Raw genomic sequence first — 14,751 nt, 5'->3', positions numbered from 1 at the left:
TTCAACAGATCACCGTGAATTCATTTAACCATTTTTGAGTTGTTATCAAACTTTTTTCTTTCAAAGTACCCGCCCAGCATACATCGATATGTTATCGAAAACCGACTAAAAATACCCCACCACCTGAGGTCTTTCTCAGTTTGTTACAGAACATTGGCAGAAACGGTTTTTCGCTTCGCTGTCGGTCGCTATTCATTGATTCATTGATAATTATAAAAAAATACGAGTGTAAAGTGCAATAGTTAGGTGTGATATTACTAGTAGTAGCTCCCATGAGCGGCAATGATGAAAGTTGACTGCTGAATTTGTGGCCGCCAACGCACACAGATGCAGATGCCTTGTGAAAGCACCGGGGAAGAGGAAGAGAGAAAGAGAGAGCGCGATTTAGCAAAACTGACTAAATTTAAGAATTTCCAAGCAACAAGATGCTAAATTTAGGCAGCGCCAAAGTTGCCGCTCTGGAGGAGGCCACCTCGCCACCACCTTTCTCCAAAGACGAGAGCTTCCAGCTGTTGGAGCGCAGCCCCCACTCCCCCTGCCTATCACCAACCTCCACTGTCCCGCTGGAGCCCCCCTTCACCACCCCCCTGGCGCCCTTCGACATGGAGTTAATGAAGCGCCACAATCTCCACGAGCGCCTAACGGGAAAGGAGAGCTTCTGGCGGGGGCGCGAGAGATCCCAGAGATTCCTGGACCAGGAGCAACTAACATCATCGCGTGAATCACTCAGCACCGCCGACAAGAGAGCCAGCTTTGCAGAGAGGTAAGTAAGCCCCACTTCTACCAGCACGTTAAAGCTCGAAAAGAGCGGGAAACCGCATTCAGACCTTTTGGGCCTAGGTAATGGCCACTTCCTAGGCCCAAAAGGTCTAAAAAAAAAGTTTATTGCAGCTGACTGCTTTTGTTGTCAGTCTTCTGTAATTGAGTTTCGCTTGTGGGGGATACAGTGTGTCTAGAAACTGAACTGATAATTATGATAAAACTAATAATATTGTAATTCTTTTCAATATGCACTCTAAAATAATAAAACTCTATTTTATCTCTCATTGAGGTAGCACATAAGCATTAGCGGGAAAAGTACATTTGCCCAAACACATGAAGTGCGATTCTTTGAACTCACCCAATATTTGGTTTGATCGTTCACATCTGACTTAAATGTGCTGGGCAATCACTTCAGTTATTTAGTGACTCACGGATGTTAGGTGAGTCCCCACAGACCATTGGATATGTGGATATTCAAGAGCAAGTATTATTGTTCCAATCGAGCTAATTTGCTCTCTTATTCAGTACTTGGTGTTATCCCATTTTCCCCGGAAATAAGAAATAAACATTCTGCTCTTTATAGGCTCTTATATAGGCGCAAAGATACCCATTATCTCTTTATACCCATTACTCGTAGAGTAAAAGGGTATACTAGATTTGTTTAAAAGTATGTAACAGGCAGAATACAGCGAATACAAATACAACGTCGAGATCTCAGGAACGCACACGCCCATTCTTTTAAAAAATGTTTTGATATTTTTTAATTTTTGTATTTGTCTGGTCATTTTCTCTCGATTTGCCAAAAATCGTTTTCGGTCATTGTTGAAATTTCTCTTTGCACTTCCACTAGCTGAGTAAGGGGCATCAGATAGTCGGGGAACTCGACTACAGCGTTCCCTCTTGTTTACATTTAATCCCGCCAGTGTGTGGGCGTATGCACTTGACATCTGAATGATCAGACGGCGGGGCTTGGGAAAACATGTGCTCAAAGCTCTCTCGAGAGAAAAACAGCTGACTGGGGGATGTATGTAGTAAGAGGGCGGCAGGTAGCTCGGGGGGATTGGGGCCACCGGCAAATAAACCCAGCTGGTTGCCTCTCACTTCTCAGTTTGTTGTCTTCGCTGCTGCGCGTTGGTCGCCTCTCAGTCCGCGTCAAACAAGTTGGTTGGTTGCCATGGCCAACACTTGTGGACTTTAATTCAGTGTTTGTTAATTATTTGCTCGGACAAGAGGTGAAAATTTCAATCGGGAGTTTTCCGCGGTAAATGTGATTGTGATTAGGTTCTGTAAGCTCTGTAAACCAAGGCAATCCGATCACCTTTCAGGGAAACGGGTTTTTCAGACACATTTCTGCGTGTATTGTAGCATTTCTCATCAATTCGGGCGAAAAGCAAAAGACAATATACTCTTTGTGTGTCGTGCATCGCGCATCGTTTTTTGAGCACTTTAAGTACTGCGATCTTGTGGGATGAATAAGCCTTCGATGTGCATATATGTATAATCGGTGGCCTATATGATCGGTGGCATTTTAGCAGTGACGTCTAAGTTATATAAGTTTTCATATAAGAGATATACTGAGAAAATATATCAGAAAACAAACCCCACACACATGTTTATTAAATTAATGTCTCTCTCACTCTCTGGCCTTCATTAAACCAAATGCCGAAAATTAAAACGTGTGGGCCTACAAAGCAAACGGCGATTATATGTATATTTTAATTATATTTTTTATCAAAGAAGTTGAAGATAGTTCGAGTTGTGCGAAGGCCAAAGAAGTGAAAAAATGCCTAATGGCCCAAAGTGCTCAGACAAGCAATAATACAAAAAAGAACTAAGCAACGAAAGAGTGGAAAAAAAGATTTATGATTTCAATAGGTTAATTAAGCATTAGTTAAGTTTTCCCCTCTTAAAAGGAGGTACCAATTTATTTTGAACCAGAATCCTAGCTCATGAATAAAGCTCTAAACTTGATAATCTATATAAACGTACTTGTATATTGATGGAAGAAAATTTTATATTATTTAAGAATTATTCATTTAATTGGCATATATAATGCGGAGTATAAGACTAATACTGTTGACACTCATAAGTTAAAGTCAGATTGTATGCTTGTGGGCTTATCAGTTAAATAAGTTATACTTTCCATACTTTTACTCATTTGCTATATGCATTTTAAATGAAACCCGGGATTAAATGGCGGAGATTGCTCACCCCATTGCACTTTGAAGCTTAACTACTCTATATCAATCTAAGCTATGAATCATTAGATATTTCCCATCTAGAAATCACATCACATGGAGCTGCTTTTTAGCAAACAAATACCAAATGTTTGTATGTAAAAGATGTATTGTTTGTTAAAGCTTGCGATATAGCTCATTTTCAACTAAACGCCAGCCACTGCTGCTCGTTCCGAGCAAATCGAACTCAAGATAACCCGAGCATATGCTGAGATTTCTTGGTTCCTTTGCTTATTTACTTGGATTAACGGAGCAAACGTTAATTGAGCTCATACTGTGCGTTTCCTTCCCGTCGCAAAAATATCCCATTTAATGTGGCGGGTCGTTAAATTCCAGTAGCTCTGGCTCTCCCAGGAGGTGACCTAAATATGTTATTGGTGTTTTGATGGGATGTGCGTCCCATTAGGACCTTTCGGCACGACAGGAGTCGCCAGCCGGGAACTAAACGTGTTGTGCTCCTATTAACTCGCCCCAAATGGTAACACATTGAATTTTACGCCTGAAACCATTTCCGAGTTAGCCAAGACTTGTTATTATTTCGTAGCAATTGTTTATAGTTCTAGTGTGACGGATTAAAGCTTTCTGAATGATTCAAATCTCTCTAGACATACAATTATGTATGTATACAATACACATATACATTAATCTTACTTAAGTATATCTGCGATGTGCTTTTACCAAACCTTTATCTACCTAGCTAAATACGATAATTAACCTTATCACTGTCACTGTCCACCCCATAGCAACGCCCCCACACTCCAACTGCCAGAATCTGCCGAGCCCAGGGCCAATGGCAAAAAGCCCACTGGGGACAGGACCAACCCATCAAACCCAGCTGCTCCCCTTCTGCCAATGACTGATCCGGATTTTGTGAAGGGCAATGGAGGCGGCGTCTACGATGATCGCGAGTGCAGCTGCCCCAGGGAGTTCTACCAGCGGGGAGAGATTAACAGCTCGCTGTTCTTTGAGGACTGCATCCGCTCCATTGACTTCGTCCTGGCCTACAGGATCAATACTCACGAGCCCACAGAGCTGGAAAACACGGAAAAGCGTCGTGTTTTCGAGGCGAATCTCATTAGTCAGGGACTGGAGGTGGAGGCCAGTCAGAAGGACCAAATCTGGTTCGTCAAGGTAGGATTCAAGTGCTTAACCAAGTTTCATCATGTTTTCATATATGTTGATTTTAGATCCATGCTCCTTTGGAGGTCCTGCGACGGTATGCGGAAATTCTTAAGCTGCGCATGCCCATGAAGGAAGTGAGTTCCCCTTTTCTATTGCACGCTAAAATAAAAAATATAGCATTCTTTTAGGCCCAATTAAACAAAAAAGGTTTCCGAAAATGTATTTTATTTATTGGATTTGAATTATATAATTTGAATTATTTTACATTTCTTATGTTTTAGTCGTTATGCAATTTGCGCATATATGAAAGATCGAATCGCCTACGAAATGCGGCCCATTACCTGACCAATAAGGTTGGCCAAAGCGTTGAAGTTGAACCAGTTAAATATTTTATTATTAATCCCCTAAAAATAATGTTTAATTATCATATTTCGCTAAGTTTCCGCTGTGAGTTGTTTAAAATCGAACTAAAATACCCAGCCTAACCTTGATAGATTTTGTATAAAGAAAATGTAACTTAGAACACGCCTGCTTGAATGTTAATACGTAATTATTATTATACGTTTCCTAATACTATTTATACTTGACTTTTTAATGCCTTCAGATTCCAGGAATGTCCGTGGTTAACCGATCTACCAAAAGCGTGTTTTCTAGTCTTAAACATGTTTTCCAATTCTTTCTGCGCAACATTTATGTGAACGAAGAAATTTTTCCAAAGCGAGCTCATCGATTCACCGCCATTTACAGTCGCGATAAGGAATATCTGTGAGTACAATTAAAATTCACTTAAAATGTCCTCTTTATTTGGCTTTATTATTGCCTGGCAGCTTTGACATCCGACAGGACTGTTTCTTCACCACCGCCGTCCGTTCCCGCATCGTAGAGTTCATCCTAGATCGCCAGCGATTTCCTGCCAAGAATCAACATGACATGGCCTTCGGTATTGAGCGACTGATTGCCGAGGGTGTCTACTCTGCTGCCTATCCACTCCACGATGTATTAGATTAACTGTACGATAAGTGTTAAAACTAAATCATGTATTTATCGCAGGGTGAAATAACCGAGACGGGAACCATGAGAGCGCTGCTGTACAAACATTGGGCTTCTGTTCCCAAATGGTATCGCTATCAGCCCTTGGATGACATCAAAGAATACTTTGGTGTCAAAATTGGTGAGATTATACAATTGAAAATTCGATAAAGAAAGTATAATTACCTTTTAACTATCAATTTTAGGCTTGTACTTCGCCTGGCTGGGCTACTACACCTACATGTTGCTGCTGGCCTCGATAGTGGGTGTCATTTGTTTCCTATACTCATGGTTCTCCCTTAAAAACTATGTGCCTGTGTAAGTTCATTGAAATATTTTTTCATAGAACGTTATCTTACTAAATACTATTGTTTCCAGGAAAGATATTTGCCAGAGTGGTAATACAAACATAACTATGTGCCCTCTTTGTGATTGGTGCAACTTTTGGGACCTGAAAGAGACCTGCAACTATGCCAAAGTCACATACCTCATTGACAATCCCAGCACCGTGTTCTTCGCCGTCTTTATGTCATTTTGGGCCACCCTGTTCCTGGAGCTGTGGAAGCGGTACTCCGCGGAAATAACACACCGCTGGGATCTGACGGGATTCGATGTACATGAAGAGCATCCGAGACCACAGTACTTGGCCCGTTTGGAACACATACCGCCGACCAGGGTGGATTATGTGACCAACATAAAGGAGCCAACAGTTCCCTTTTGGCGCATGAAACTTCCCGCCACCGTGTTCAGTTTTTCGGTGGTACTGCTCCTAATTGCGCTGGCCTTTGTGGCTCTGCTGGCAGTGGTTGTATACCGAATGTCAATGCTGGCGGCTCTTAAAGTGGGTGCTAGTCCCATGACCACCTCTAGCGCAATTGTTCTGGCCACCGCATCAGCAGCCTTTGTGAATCTGTGCCTGCTCTACATACTTAATTATGTATGCAAATAGTTTTATTTAATTAAATTTTATTCACTAATACCAGGTCAATTTTTAGATGTACAATCATTTGGCGGAGTACCTGACAGAGCTTGAAATGTGGCGCACTCAAACTCAGTTCGATGACTCGCTGACCCTCAAAATTTATCTGCTGCAGTTTGTCAACTATTATGCCTCCATTTTTTACATTGCTTTTTTTAAGGGCAAATTCGTGGGTCACCCGGGGGAGTATAATAAACTTTTTGATTATCGCCAGGAGGAGGTGGGTCATTTAATTTTAAATCTTATTGTAGTTAAATAAATAAACTCTTTAATTTGCCTAGTGCTCTTCCGGCGGCTGCTTAACGGAGCTGTGCATCCAGTTAGCCATTATAATGGTGGGCAAGCAGGCATTCAACACGATTCTTGAGGTGTATCTTCCCATGTTCTGGCGAAAGGTTTTGGCTGTTCAGGTCGGCCTGTCGCGACTTTTTAACATCACCCCGAACCCAGACAAGACGAAAGACGAACGCTGGATGCGGGATTTCAAGCTACTGGATTGGGGTGCCCGAGGTCTGTTTCCAGAGTATTTGGAGATGGTCTTGCAGTATGGCTTTGTAACTATATTTGTGGCCGCTTTTCCCCTGGCGCCATTCTTTGCCCTACTAAATAATATTCTGGAAATGCGTCTGGATGCAAAGAAACTATTGACCCACCACAAGCGTCCAGTATCACAAAGAGTTCGAGATATTGGAGTGTGGTATCGGATCCTGGACTGCATAGGCAAACTTAGCGTGATCACAAATGTAAGTAGACTTCGTAAAGTTGGAAGAATTACAAAATCTAAATACTTTGCCACATAATTAGGGATTCATCATTGCCTTTACCTCTGACATGATTCCCCGTTTGGTGTACCGGCATTACGTGAACAAGAACGGCACTCTGGATGGTTACCTCAACTTTACGCTATCAGAGTTCAAAGTCGCTGATTCACCCACCTTGTATAGCTTAGCTGGCGATCTCTCCAACATAACAACGTGCAGGTAAGTAAACTACATGGAATACTTTCATGAAATTCATTACTCATTAGCTAACTTGCTTTCAGATACACAGACTTTCGACTTCCACCATCCTCTCCAGAAAAATACACGTTGAGCAGCATGTTCTACATAATTCTGGCCTGCCGATTGGGTTTTGTGGTTGTCTTTGAAGTGAGTATACTTGGGATAATATTTAACTATATTAGTTTAGTTTTATTTTAATCGATTCCAAAACATCAAATCCTCCCAAACTTCAAAGTTTATATCTTTATATTCAGGCATTAAATGTGTGAGGACTTTGGGGAATGACTTCAACATTCTCAGTGGGCACAGACTTTAGCTTGCGATAAAGAGCATAGATACCATACGAAAACAACGCGTTTAGCACTGAAATATATTATAGAGTATAACGAAGTATTCTATAATGACAAAGTGGTAGCTCACCTATAAATACGCCAAAGATTAGGCTTCTCGCTATTCGACGATCCACTGCGGCATCAACTTCATCAATTCTCAGCTCCAGACTCACAAAAATTCCCGTTTCAACAACCATTGATAGACATGAGTTTATCAACCAGGGAGCAATACATACGAGACGTTTCTTGAAATATTTTATTATATAAGATTATAAAATATCTAGTGTTCTCGGGATATTTAAAGTATGTTACCTGCTTTATGCCGTCGACAAGAATACAGGCCACCATTAGGTTAATCATTGCCTTTACCCAAATTATAAACGTTGCTGTCATATAGAAAACCTGCGAGAACTCCCGAACCCACAAATAGTTCACTGTAATAATAGTGTTTAGAAAACCATTTTACTTGGTTCTTGCCTTTTAGTTACCCAATGTGGAAAAGAAGGTTCCAATGGGTGTCAAAGCTTCCACTTCGGTATCCGGTTCCCATTTCTCGATATCCATGAAATCGAGGTATAGGTAATAGCTCGAGGGTCCCAGTATGCTCAGAGCTAATAACATGTCTCCACAGGCTATGCAGAGGCCCACGGACGATAGGCTTAGAAATTCAAAGTACTTCATCTTAAAGGCGGCCTAATCGACTTTGTACAATAATTCGACCGATTTTATTTTCGTATGGTCTAGTTTCCTCCGTTTTCTAGTCCTTTTGTAATCCTTGTGTGTATTCCGTAGTTATTTCCTTTTTTTCAATTTCTGTATCCTTTTTAAAAATTTTAGTTTTGTATTTTATTTTGCTCTAGAGCGTCCGCTTGGCTCGGGGAATTCACAGCTACTAACTAAAGTTTTTGACTCTAAGTAGAACTAGGGCTCATTATCCATTTAGTTTTCGTTTGGTTCTTTACATTTACCTTTCATTCTTTCCCGGCTTTTTGCTTTTCTTATGCTGCAAGAATCCAAAGTCCATTGAGTCAAGTATGTTGCATGTGTTGCATGTTTGTTTTACGGTGTGCTGCTGTGCCGGTTTTTGTTTCTAAGGGGTTTCTTTTTCAAATAGAACTCGACGATTTTGCCCCAATACACATTATATTAGGGTTGAGGCTAGCACCTGTCTAAGCTGCATTTAGCCAATTCCATTTACTTGGCTGGAAAGTTGTCAATTTGTTGGCTTCATTTGACCCCAAATTCGCAGGCAAAGTCATAGAAAAAAAATTTAAATCAGGGGCGTGTGATGATGAAATCTTTTGACTAAATTAGTTGATGGCTTGCTTTTTGTTTTCAGAACTTTGTGGCACTGGTGATGATTTTGGTGCGTTGGTGCATTCCGGACATGAGCGTGGAACTGCGCGACCAAATCCGACGGGAAGTGTATGTGACCAATGAAATTATCATCGATCAGGAGGCCCACCGTGCTCGTTTTGGTATGTGCTGCAATCTTAACTTGTTTATGTTTATTAACTTGACTGACCTCACTTTTTAGAGCGCGCCAAGCGGAGCAGTTCGGTGCTCCAGACGCAAGTTGACCAGGACATGGATGCTGCCTCCATTCAAGAGCCCAATGCCAAGTTCATTAACATTGAAAAGCTCCTTAATGAAAACCTCACACAGATCGAAATGGATGCTATCATACACGGCGAAAATGCAATAACAGGAATTTCCGGTGCAGATTGCTTAGACGAAGTGCACAAAAAACTCAGCGACTAAGTTTAATATCATTTAAAGTGATTATTTGTGTTACGGATGTTCCTTTCAGTCACTTAACTCAACCTTAGGTTGTGACATCACTTTTATCATTATTTAGTTATTCGTAGCAATTTGTTTGCTACTTTGTTACAAGCTTTACTCATGCCTTATTTATTTGTAAGAGCCCTGCACATTTTATATAGGTTTTCCAATTTTACGATCTGTTAATTGAAGACGATTTATTTAGTGGCTCAATCTTATATTAATGCAGCCGAAGTGAGTGCCAATCTGTAAACGAGCACAATGAATAAGCTTTTTAAAATTATTGAACATGACGAAATGTATAAAGTAATCTCTCACTGGTGTTAAATAACTCAGGCTCCCAAATGACGCGTACATGATCATTTATTTTAGATAGCGTAACATATATAAATGTATTTATTGCATTCATTAAACCGTATGTATATTGATGTTGATATACTGGAATCTCTACTTAATGTTGATTGTACCAATAAAAAAAATAGTCAAATATTGTGGTAAAAAACTTGATGGTAAATGCGGTTAGAAATCGTTTGGGTGATATTCCAGACATCAAAGTTTAGTACGTTTTTTTGTATTCTATTAAATATTTCTACCCATTATTCGTTGATTTAATGTAATTAATTATAGTACCTATTTCGGTATATTTACTATAACGTAACCGTTTTAGATTGAAGTTATAACCCGTTTCGTTGGCATAGTACAGTTCCGAATGTCGATATGCCCCAGTCGCACATCGTAGCGCTTTGTGACGCCATCAGCCATCCCTGTTCGGCTAGAACGACCCCCTTCCGCCACTTGAGGGGATGGGAAGGGGGAGGGATGGTTCCAAGTGGCGCAACAAGCATGCATTTGGGCCAAGCACATTCGGCGCCACAGCAGGCGACTTCCTCAAGATACAGATACACGAGCACGATTATTTGAGTGTCTGAATATCTTGGGTATCTGGGAATCTCACTCGCTCTCTCTCGTGGGTGCGCATGAGTCGCGCCAACGGTGACGTCACTCGTGAAAAGCGTGCGCGCTCCCAGCTGTTTTGGACCGCCAGCTACGCGCACATGGCGCTACGGCGGTATTGTGAAAACACAACTCGCATACATTTTCATTCGCTTGCCTCGTTTTCCGCAGTGCAGAGCAGAGGCTGAACAAGCGGTGGACTCCTGCTTTCAGTTGGGCTACTTGGGCTCAGTTTACGGCGCGGATTGGCAGGATAAACATCGCAGGACGCAGGTCGAGATGCCGGGCTCGATGATATTGGTCCCTGGCAGTGCATTCGTTTATTGCCCCCAGGCGTTGAAGCCTTTGGCGGCGTTGCCCTGGGATATCTACGCGTGAACAGTGGTCCTCCTCGAGTTCCCGCAACCGTTGTCCTGGCAACTGGAAGTTCGTAACCAGTCCTTGCCGCGGGTCAAGCCTCGCATCTCTGGGTGAGTCAATTAGTGTACAGGCCCTCGTTTCATTTGTCTTTATTATTTTCATAATTAAAAAAGTATTCGGCGGTATCAGCTCAAACATATGACCTTTTGTGGCTAGCTCCATTACCCATACGCCCCGTGGTCCAGCTTTCACAGTGGTGGAACAACGACAAAAAAACTTTAATTAACTTTAATGCAGTACATTTCCACTAATTATATTTTTGGACGAACTTTATTTAGTTTAAAAAAAAACTTGAATGATTGCCATGCAAATTAAAATAAATAATTAAAACTTTAATCGTTAATATTAAAGTTTGAAAGTTTAAAATGCAAATCTTTTTTGAAGCACAAGGGCGTAGAATCGATGGAGGGTAACAATGTTGGCAATTATGTTTTGTTTGACTCCCCCTGCCCCCCTGCTCTTTCCAGATATTGATTTTTAGTGCCGGCGCCGGCACATACTCGTATTTAAGCTACGAAAGTTGAGGCTTCAAAGTCCCTGTTAGGAACTGCAGCGTCCTTTGTGCGTTTGGCCGAAGGAAGGACTTCGCCAGGAGCTCGGTTCTTTGTGCTGACAGTCAGTTAAGTCCCACTAACAGGCAACGATTTATATCAGTGCAAAAAGGACAACGAAAGTTGCCTCCTTTTTACGTCAAAAGGTTCCTTGAACTTCAACAGAAATGAGAATTGCATGAGGGAGGGGACCTTTCGCCACGAAATGGCAAAAAACTTTTGCAGCTTTCATGCTAATGAGATTGATAATTTTATTGATTTAATAATTCCGACTAAGTGAATCACTCTTCCCCCGATGATTATTATTTCATTTCCGACGTGAAATGACTTCCATCGCTTATGCTTGGCCATTTTAATTATTTACAAATACGATGGATTTGCTTAGTCGCCAGCTGACAAAGTCCCGTCTGCCTGTAATTACCCTTGAGGAATATCACGACCAATATTCCACCCAGTCGCCCCAGCCTTGGATCCCCTGATGTTCCCAAGTTGGCGCTAAATAATGCACAGAGTGCAAAGTGTTTCTAGTTCGGTGCCGCCAGCTCTGTTTGCTCCACTCGGAAGACGGCGACATGACATTGAATAATGATGTTGTACGCTGTGTTCTGTGAGCCGGCGTTATTAATGCTTTCTCAGGCGTGAGTGTGCAATTTTTGAATAACATGGGACAATCAAACTCAGCCTGACAACTCACTTAAGACGAGCACTCATTTTTGAAAGGGAACAGGATACCGGCCTGTTAAATCAATGAAGTGTGCGAAAAACAACGCATGTCATGTGAAAGGTCAGGGATTTTCCGAGGATTCAACATTCATATTTCTAATTTATTTGTATCAATCGAATGTCTTCTTAACATTCATTAGCATACACTTTATTTATACACCGCAATGTGTTAACAATTAATAAATCAGCAGTTTAAAAGTCTTGTTTCACCTTTCAATTTCACTTTTCTTCATTGAAACCGCTTTAAACTGAATATTCCGAACTAATTGCGCAAATTGCAAATACGCCGTGTATGAAACAAACATTTCCGGTGCTAAAAGCGATTGATATAGGCGAAACGACTACATCAAATTCGCAAATTTAATTTGAGTTTTTTTCAATTTTACAACATGTTGTTCTCTTGGCTTTCTTTTCATTCCATGTTTTCCTTACTAATAAATAGCAAAGGCTTCAATTTGCACCGCCATAAGAAGCCATGGGTAATTGTTGGGTTATCAAAATACAGAAGCCACGAAAGAACAACAAGTCCATAATGAACGCAATTTCCTATCCACTTTAAGCATAGTGGGAGGAAATGAAAGAACCGCTGAGTCACACAATTTTCGGCCTTTGTATGCACTTTCCAAGCTTTTCGTTCATGAAAATTCATATGCGAATATATCACGATGGCGCACGCGATTTGCGTGCTTATAAATTAAGGCTACGTCTGTCTGTGTCTTTTCCGCTGTCCTCGTGCAGTTCTATAAATAGAACTGGCCCCCGTAGTCCCTCGAAGACATTCGATGTGGGGTTCCGAGTTTCCAGTTCCATTTACACGCCAGGAGACCCAACCAGTCGTACTTGTTGCTTTTCGCGAGTGCGGGCCACTGTATTGGCACAATGGTAAATTTTATGGTCATTTTCAGTGATTGAGCGGACCACGCACAATACTAGCTGATGATTTATGACTTTTTGAAATTTGCACCAAGGTACGGATTTGATTACCGTGGAGAAAGCTGATCGGGTTTCGTTGTGGGATAAACAACCCCAACCTGCGTCATTCGACTCCTAATTAGTTTGTTTTCCCCCACACTCGCATTTGAATTAGCGATCGCATAAATCCAAGCTTATAATCAAAAACCCAGCATGAGCATAACTAATTGCGAAGAGCTGCAATAACAACCAATATAATTATATAAAGATTGGCAATAAATTCGATTAATCCGTTCGGTTACCTTTATTTAAATTATCAATCATAAACGCCAGCCAGTAAACAAACCTTACACCTTATTGTTAGTAGAAGAAGTAATTCCGTATTTCTAGCACGTTAAGTTTTTTGAAAAATATTTATTTATACATACATAATCTTCTTAAATAACGTATGGTATACAATTGTATACGCATGGTATACAATATTATATATCTTACACTTTAACAGCCACAAGCATTTAGCTTCTAATTTCCGCAATAAAATACAGCTGGAATACTTAAGGAATAGGATATTTACTTGCTAACACAGTTGATTGCTGAATATTTGTGAGGCGGTATAAGCAGATACGCTCTTATAAACGTATATGCATTTTATTAAGTAAATATTTGATGTATGATCTGTTGAGGCAAAAATAGCATTTTGTCTTTCTTATTTACTTGCATGAATTTCATTTCAATCAGTCCTAATTGTATCCAAGTATGTCAGCCATAATAAATGCATTTGTTGCAATACGAATGAATTGTAGCTGGGCAAGGTCTTCGAAAGTTCGAATCTTAGTATCAGCAGTTTTCAAAACGCAAAGAAGCCATTAACCCTTCTACAAAGTAGTCCCAACTGCTCCAAACGCATCCTCGGTGCAAATATAGAGTGTAAGACTAATTATAATCCTACATAGTATATGTGCCAAACTGCGAGAGCCAACAAATAAGTAAGCAGATTCGTTAGATGCTGCCAAGAATCGGAAAATCCCACGAAAATAAAGAGTTTTCTGCTCAATGTGAAGGTCGCTGGGGGAGATGCATTCGTGTCACGAATACGATGTTTCCTATAGAATTTAAGGAAAGGAACATTGGTTAAGATATGTGAATAGTCGTTCAGAAAATAACAAATATAAAAATTATTCGAATTTGCTTTTTGGTTTTTAAAATATTCATTATTGTTAGTATATGAATTGTTTAGCGAGCATACAGATAATAAATTACTCCCACCTCTAAAGCTCGTTGACATTTTGAGTACTTATAAGAGTTTTCTTTTTCGGCCGATGAATGCTAGCAAACAAATCGGAGGCAAACAAAGCAAAAAATAATTACATTTGTAAAGGGAACACACGTTTACTGACGTCATTGGTTTGGGGCCAGACCCTCGGAAAACAAACAGAAATCAAGCGCAAATCGAACCGGTTCCGTTTGGTTAAATCGAAATTCATATAATAAATAATTGTTAAGAAAGAACTGCAATAGTCAGAACAAAACTTTTTGTTTCCCTTCTAATTTGGTTTTTTTTTAATTTCTTTTGTATTTACCTGTTATCATGTTATTGCTATATTACGCATCAGATTGAAACGCACGTTGATGTTGCAACAAACCCTTCCGACCCCGATCTGCATTCTATAAAAGATAAATGCGTAATTTGTGTGCCTCAAGGGGGTGGGTTTCCTCGAAATCCAACTGCTAGAAAATTTCCTTACCGCTCAGCATCCCTACGGACGATCATGATATGGAATGCACCCTGTAAAACCAGGAAGACGGCATTTAGCAGCTGAGAAGAAACAAACATAAGGAAAAAGATAGAGAGAGAGAGAGAGAAAACGTTAAAGAGCAAGAGAGCACTACAACAAAATAGAATTCTAGTCGTACCCTAGTTGTTAACAAAATCAGTGGGTATGACGG

The 14,751-nt window shown here is 40.6% G+C and overlaps 2 protein-coding genes across 5 annotated transcripts; one reads left to right on the top strand and one right to left on the bottom strand.

Moving 5' to 3' along the window:
* The first annotated feature begins 142 nt into the window (after window positions 1-142).
* On the top strand, window positions 143-9,725 carry LOC120451519 (anoctamin-1). 4 transcript variants are annotated; one of them, XM_039635284.2, is made up of 15 exons: window positions 143-763; window positions 3,743-4,130; window positions 4,187-4,255; window positions 4,403-4,474; window positions 4,726-4,886; window positions 4,949-5,117; window positions 5,172-5,292; window positions 5,357-5,468; window positions 5,529-6,087; window positions 6,146-6,349; window positions 6,411-6,872; window positions 6,934-7,109; window positions 7,172-7,277; window positions 8,802-8,940; window positions 9,000-9,725. In XM_039635284.2, exons 1-15 carry the CDS (start codon window positions 426-428, stop codon window positions 9,221-9,223), a joined length of 3,300 nt encoding a protein of 1,099 aa, XP_039491218.1. In that variant the 5' UTR covers window positions 143-425; the 3' UTR covers window positions 9,224-9,725. The 4 variants fall into 4 exon arrangements, with proteins under 4 accessions (XP_039491218.1, XP_039491219.1, XP_039491220.1 ...); XM_039635286.2 differs by lacking the exon at window positions 143-763 and adding an exon at window positions 1,889-2,023 and having other exon boundaries at window positions 9,000-9,724; XM_039635287.2 differs by lacking the exon at window positions 143-763 and adding an exon at window positions 1,976-1,994 and having other exon boundaries at window positions 9,000-9,724.
* LOC120451520 lies at window positions 7,304-8,788 on the bottom strand. The gene is made up of 5 exons (XM_039635288.2): window positions 8,431-8,788; window positions 7,951-8,373; window positions 7,775-7,896; window positions 7,551-7,707; window positions 7,304-7,493 (listed from the first exon to the last, which is right to left on the bottom strand). Exons 2-5 carry the CDS (start codon window positions 8,141-8,143, stop codon window positions 7,381-7,383), a joined length of 585 nt encoding a protein of 194 aa, XP_039491222.1. The 5' UTR covers window positions 8,144-8,373; window positions 8,431-8,788; the 3' UTR covers window positions 7,304-7,380.
* Window positions 9,726-14,751: the final 5,026 nt, after the last annotated feature.

This window comes from Drosophila santomea, chromosome 3R (genome assembly GCF_016746245.2).
Source record: "Drosophila santomea strain STO CAGO 1482 chromosome 3R, Prin_Dsan_1.1, whole genome shotgun sequence".
Classification (NCBI taxonomy): domain Eukaryota; kingdom Metazoa; phylum Arthropoda; class Insecta; order Diptera; family Drosophilidae; genus Drosophila; species Drosophila santomea.
This window is presented reverse-complemented; position numbering and strand designations above follow the sequence as displayed.

Coding starts and splice junctions, on each gene's coding strand:
- LOC120451519 (XM_039635284.2), top strand. CDS start 426: ATGCTAAATTTAGGCAGCGCCAAAGTTGCCGCTCTGGAGGAGGCCACC. Junction 5,293..5,356: donor ATACTTTGGTGTCAAAATTG/GTGAGATTATAC, acceptor TATCAATTTTAG/GCTTGTACTTCGCCTGGCTG. Junction 8,941..8,999: donor GGCCCACCGTGCTCGTTTTG/GTATGTGCTGCA, acceptor CTCACTTTTTAG/AGCGCGCCAAGCGGAGCAGT.
- LOC120451520 (XM_039635288.2), bottom strand. CDS start 8,143: ATGAAGTACTTTGAATTTCTAAGCCTATCGTCCGTGGGCCTCTGCATA. Junction 7,897..7,950: donor AACCTTCTTTTCCACATTGG/GTAACTAAAAGG, acceptor CTATTATTACAG/TGAACTATTTGTGGGTTCGG. Junction 7,708..7,774: donor TTGTCGACGGCATAAAGCAG/GTAACATACTTT, acceptor AAATATTTCAAG/AAACGTCTCGTATGTATTGC.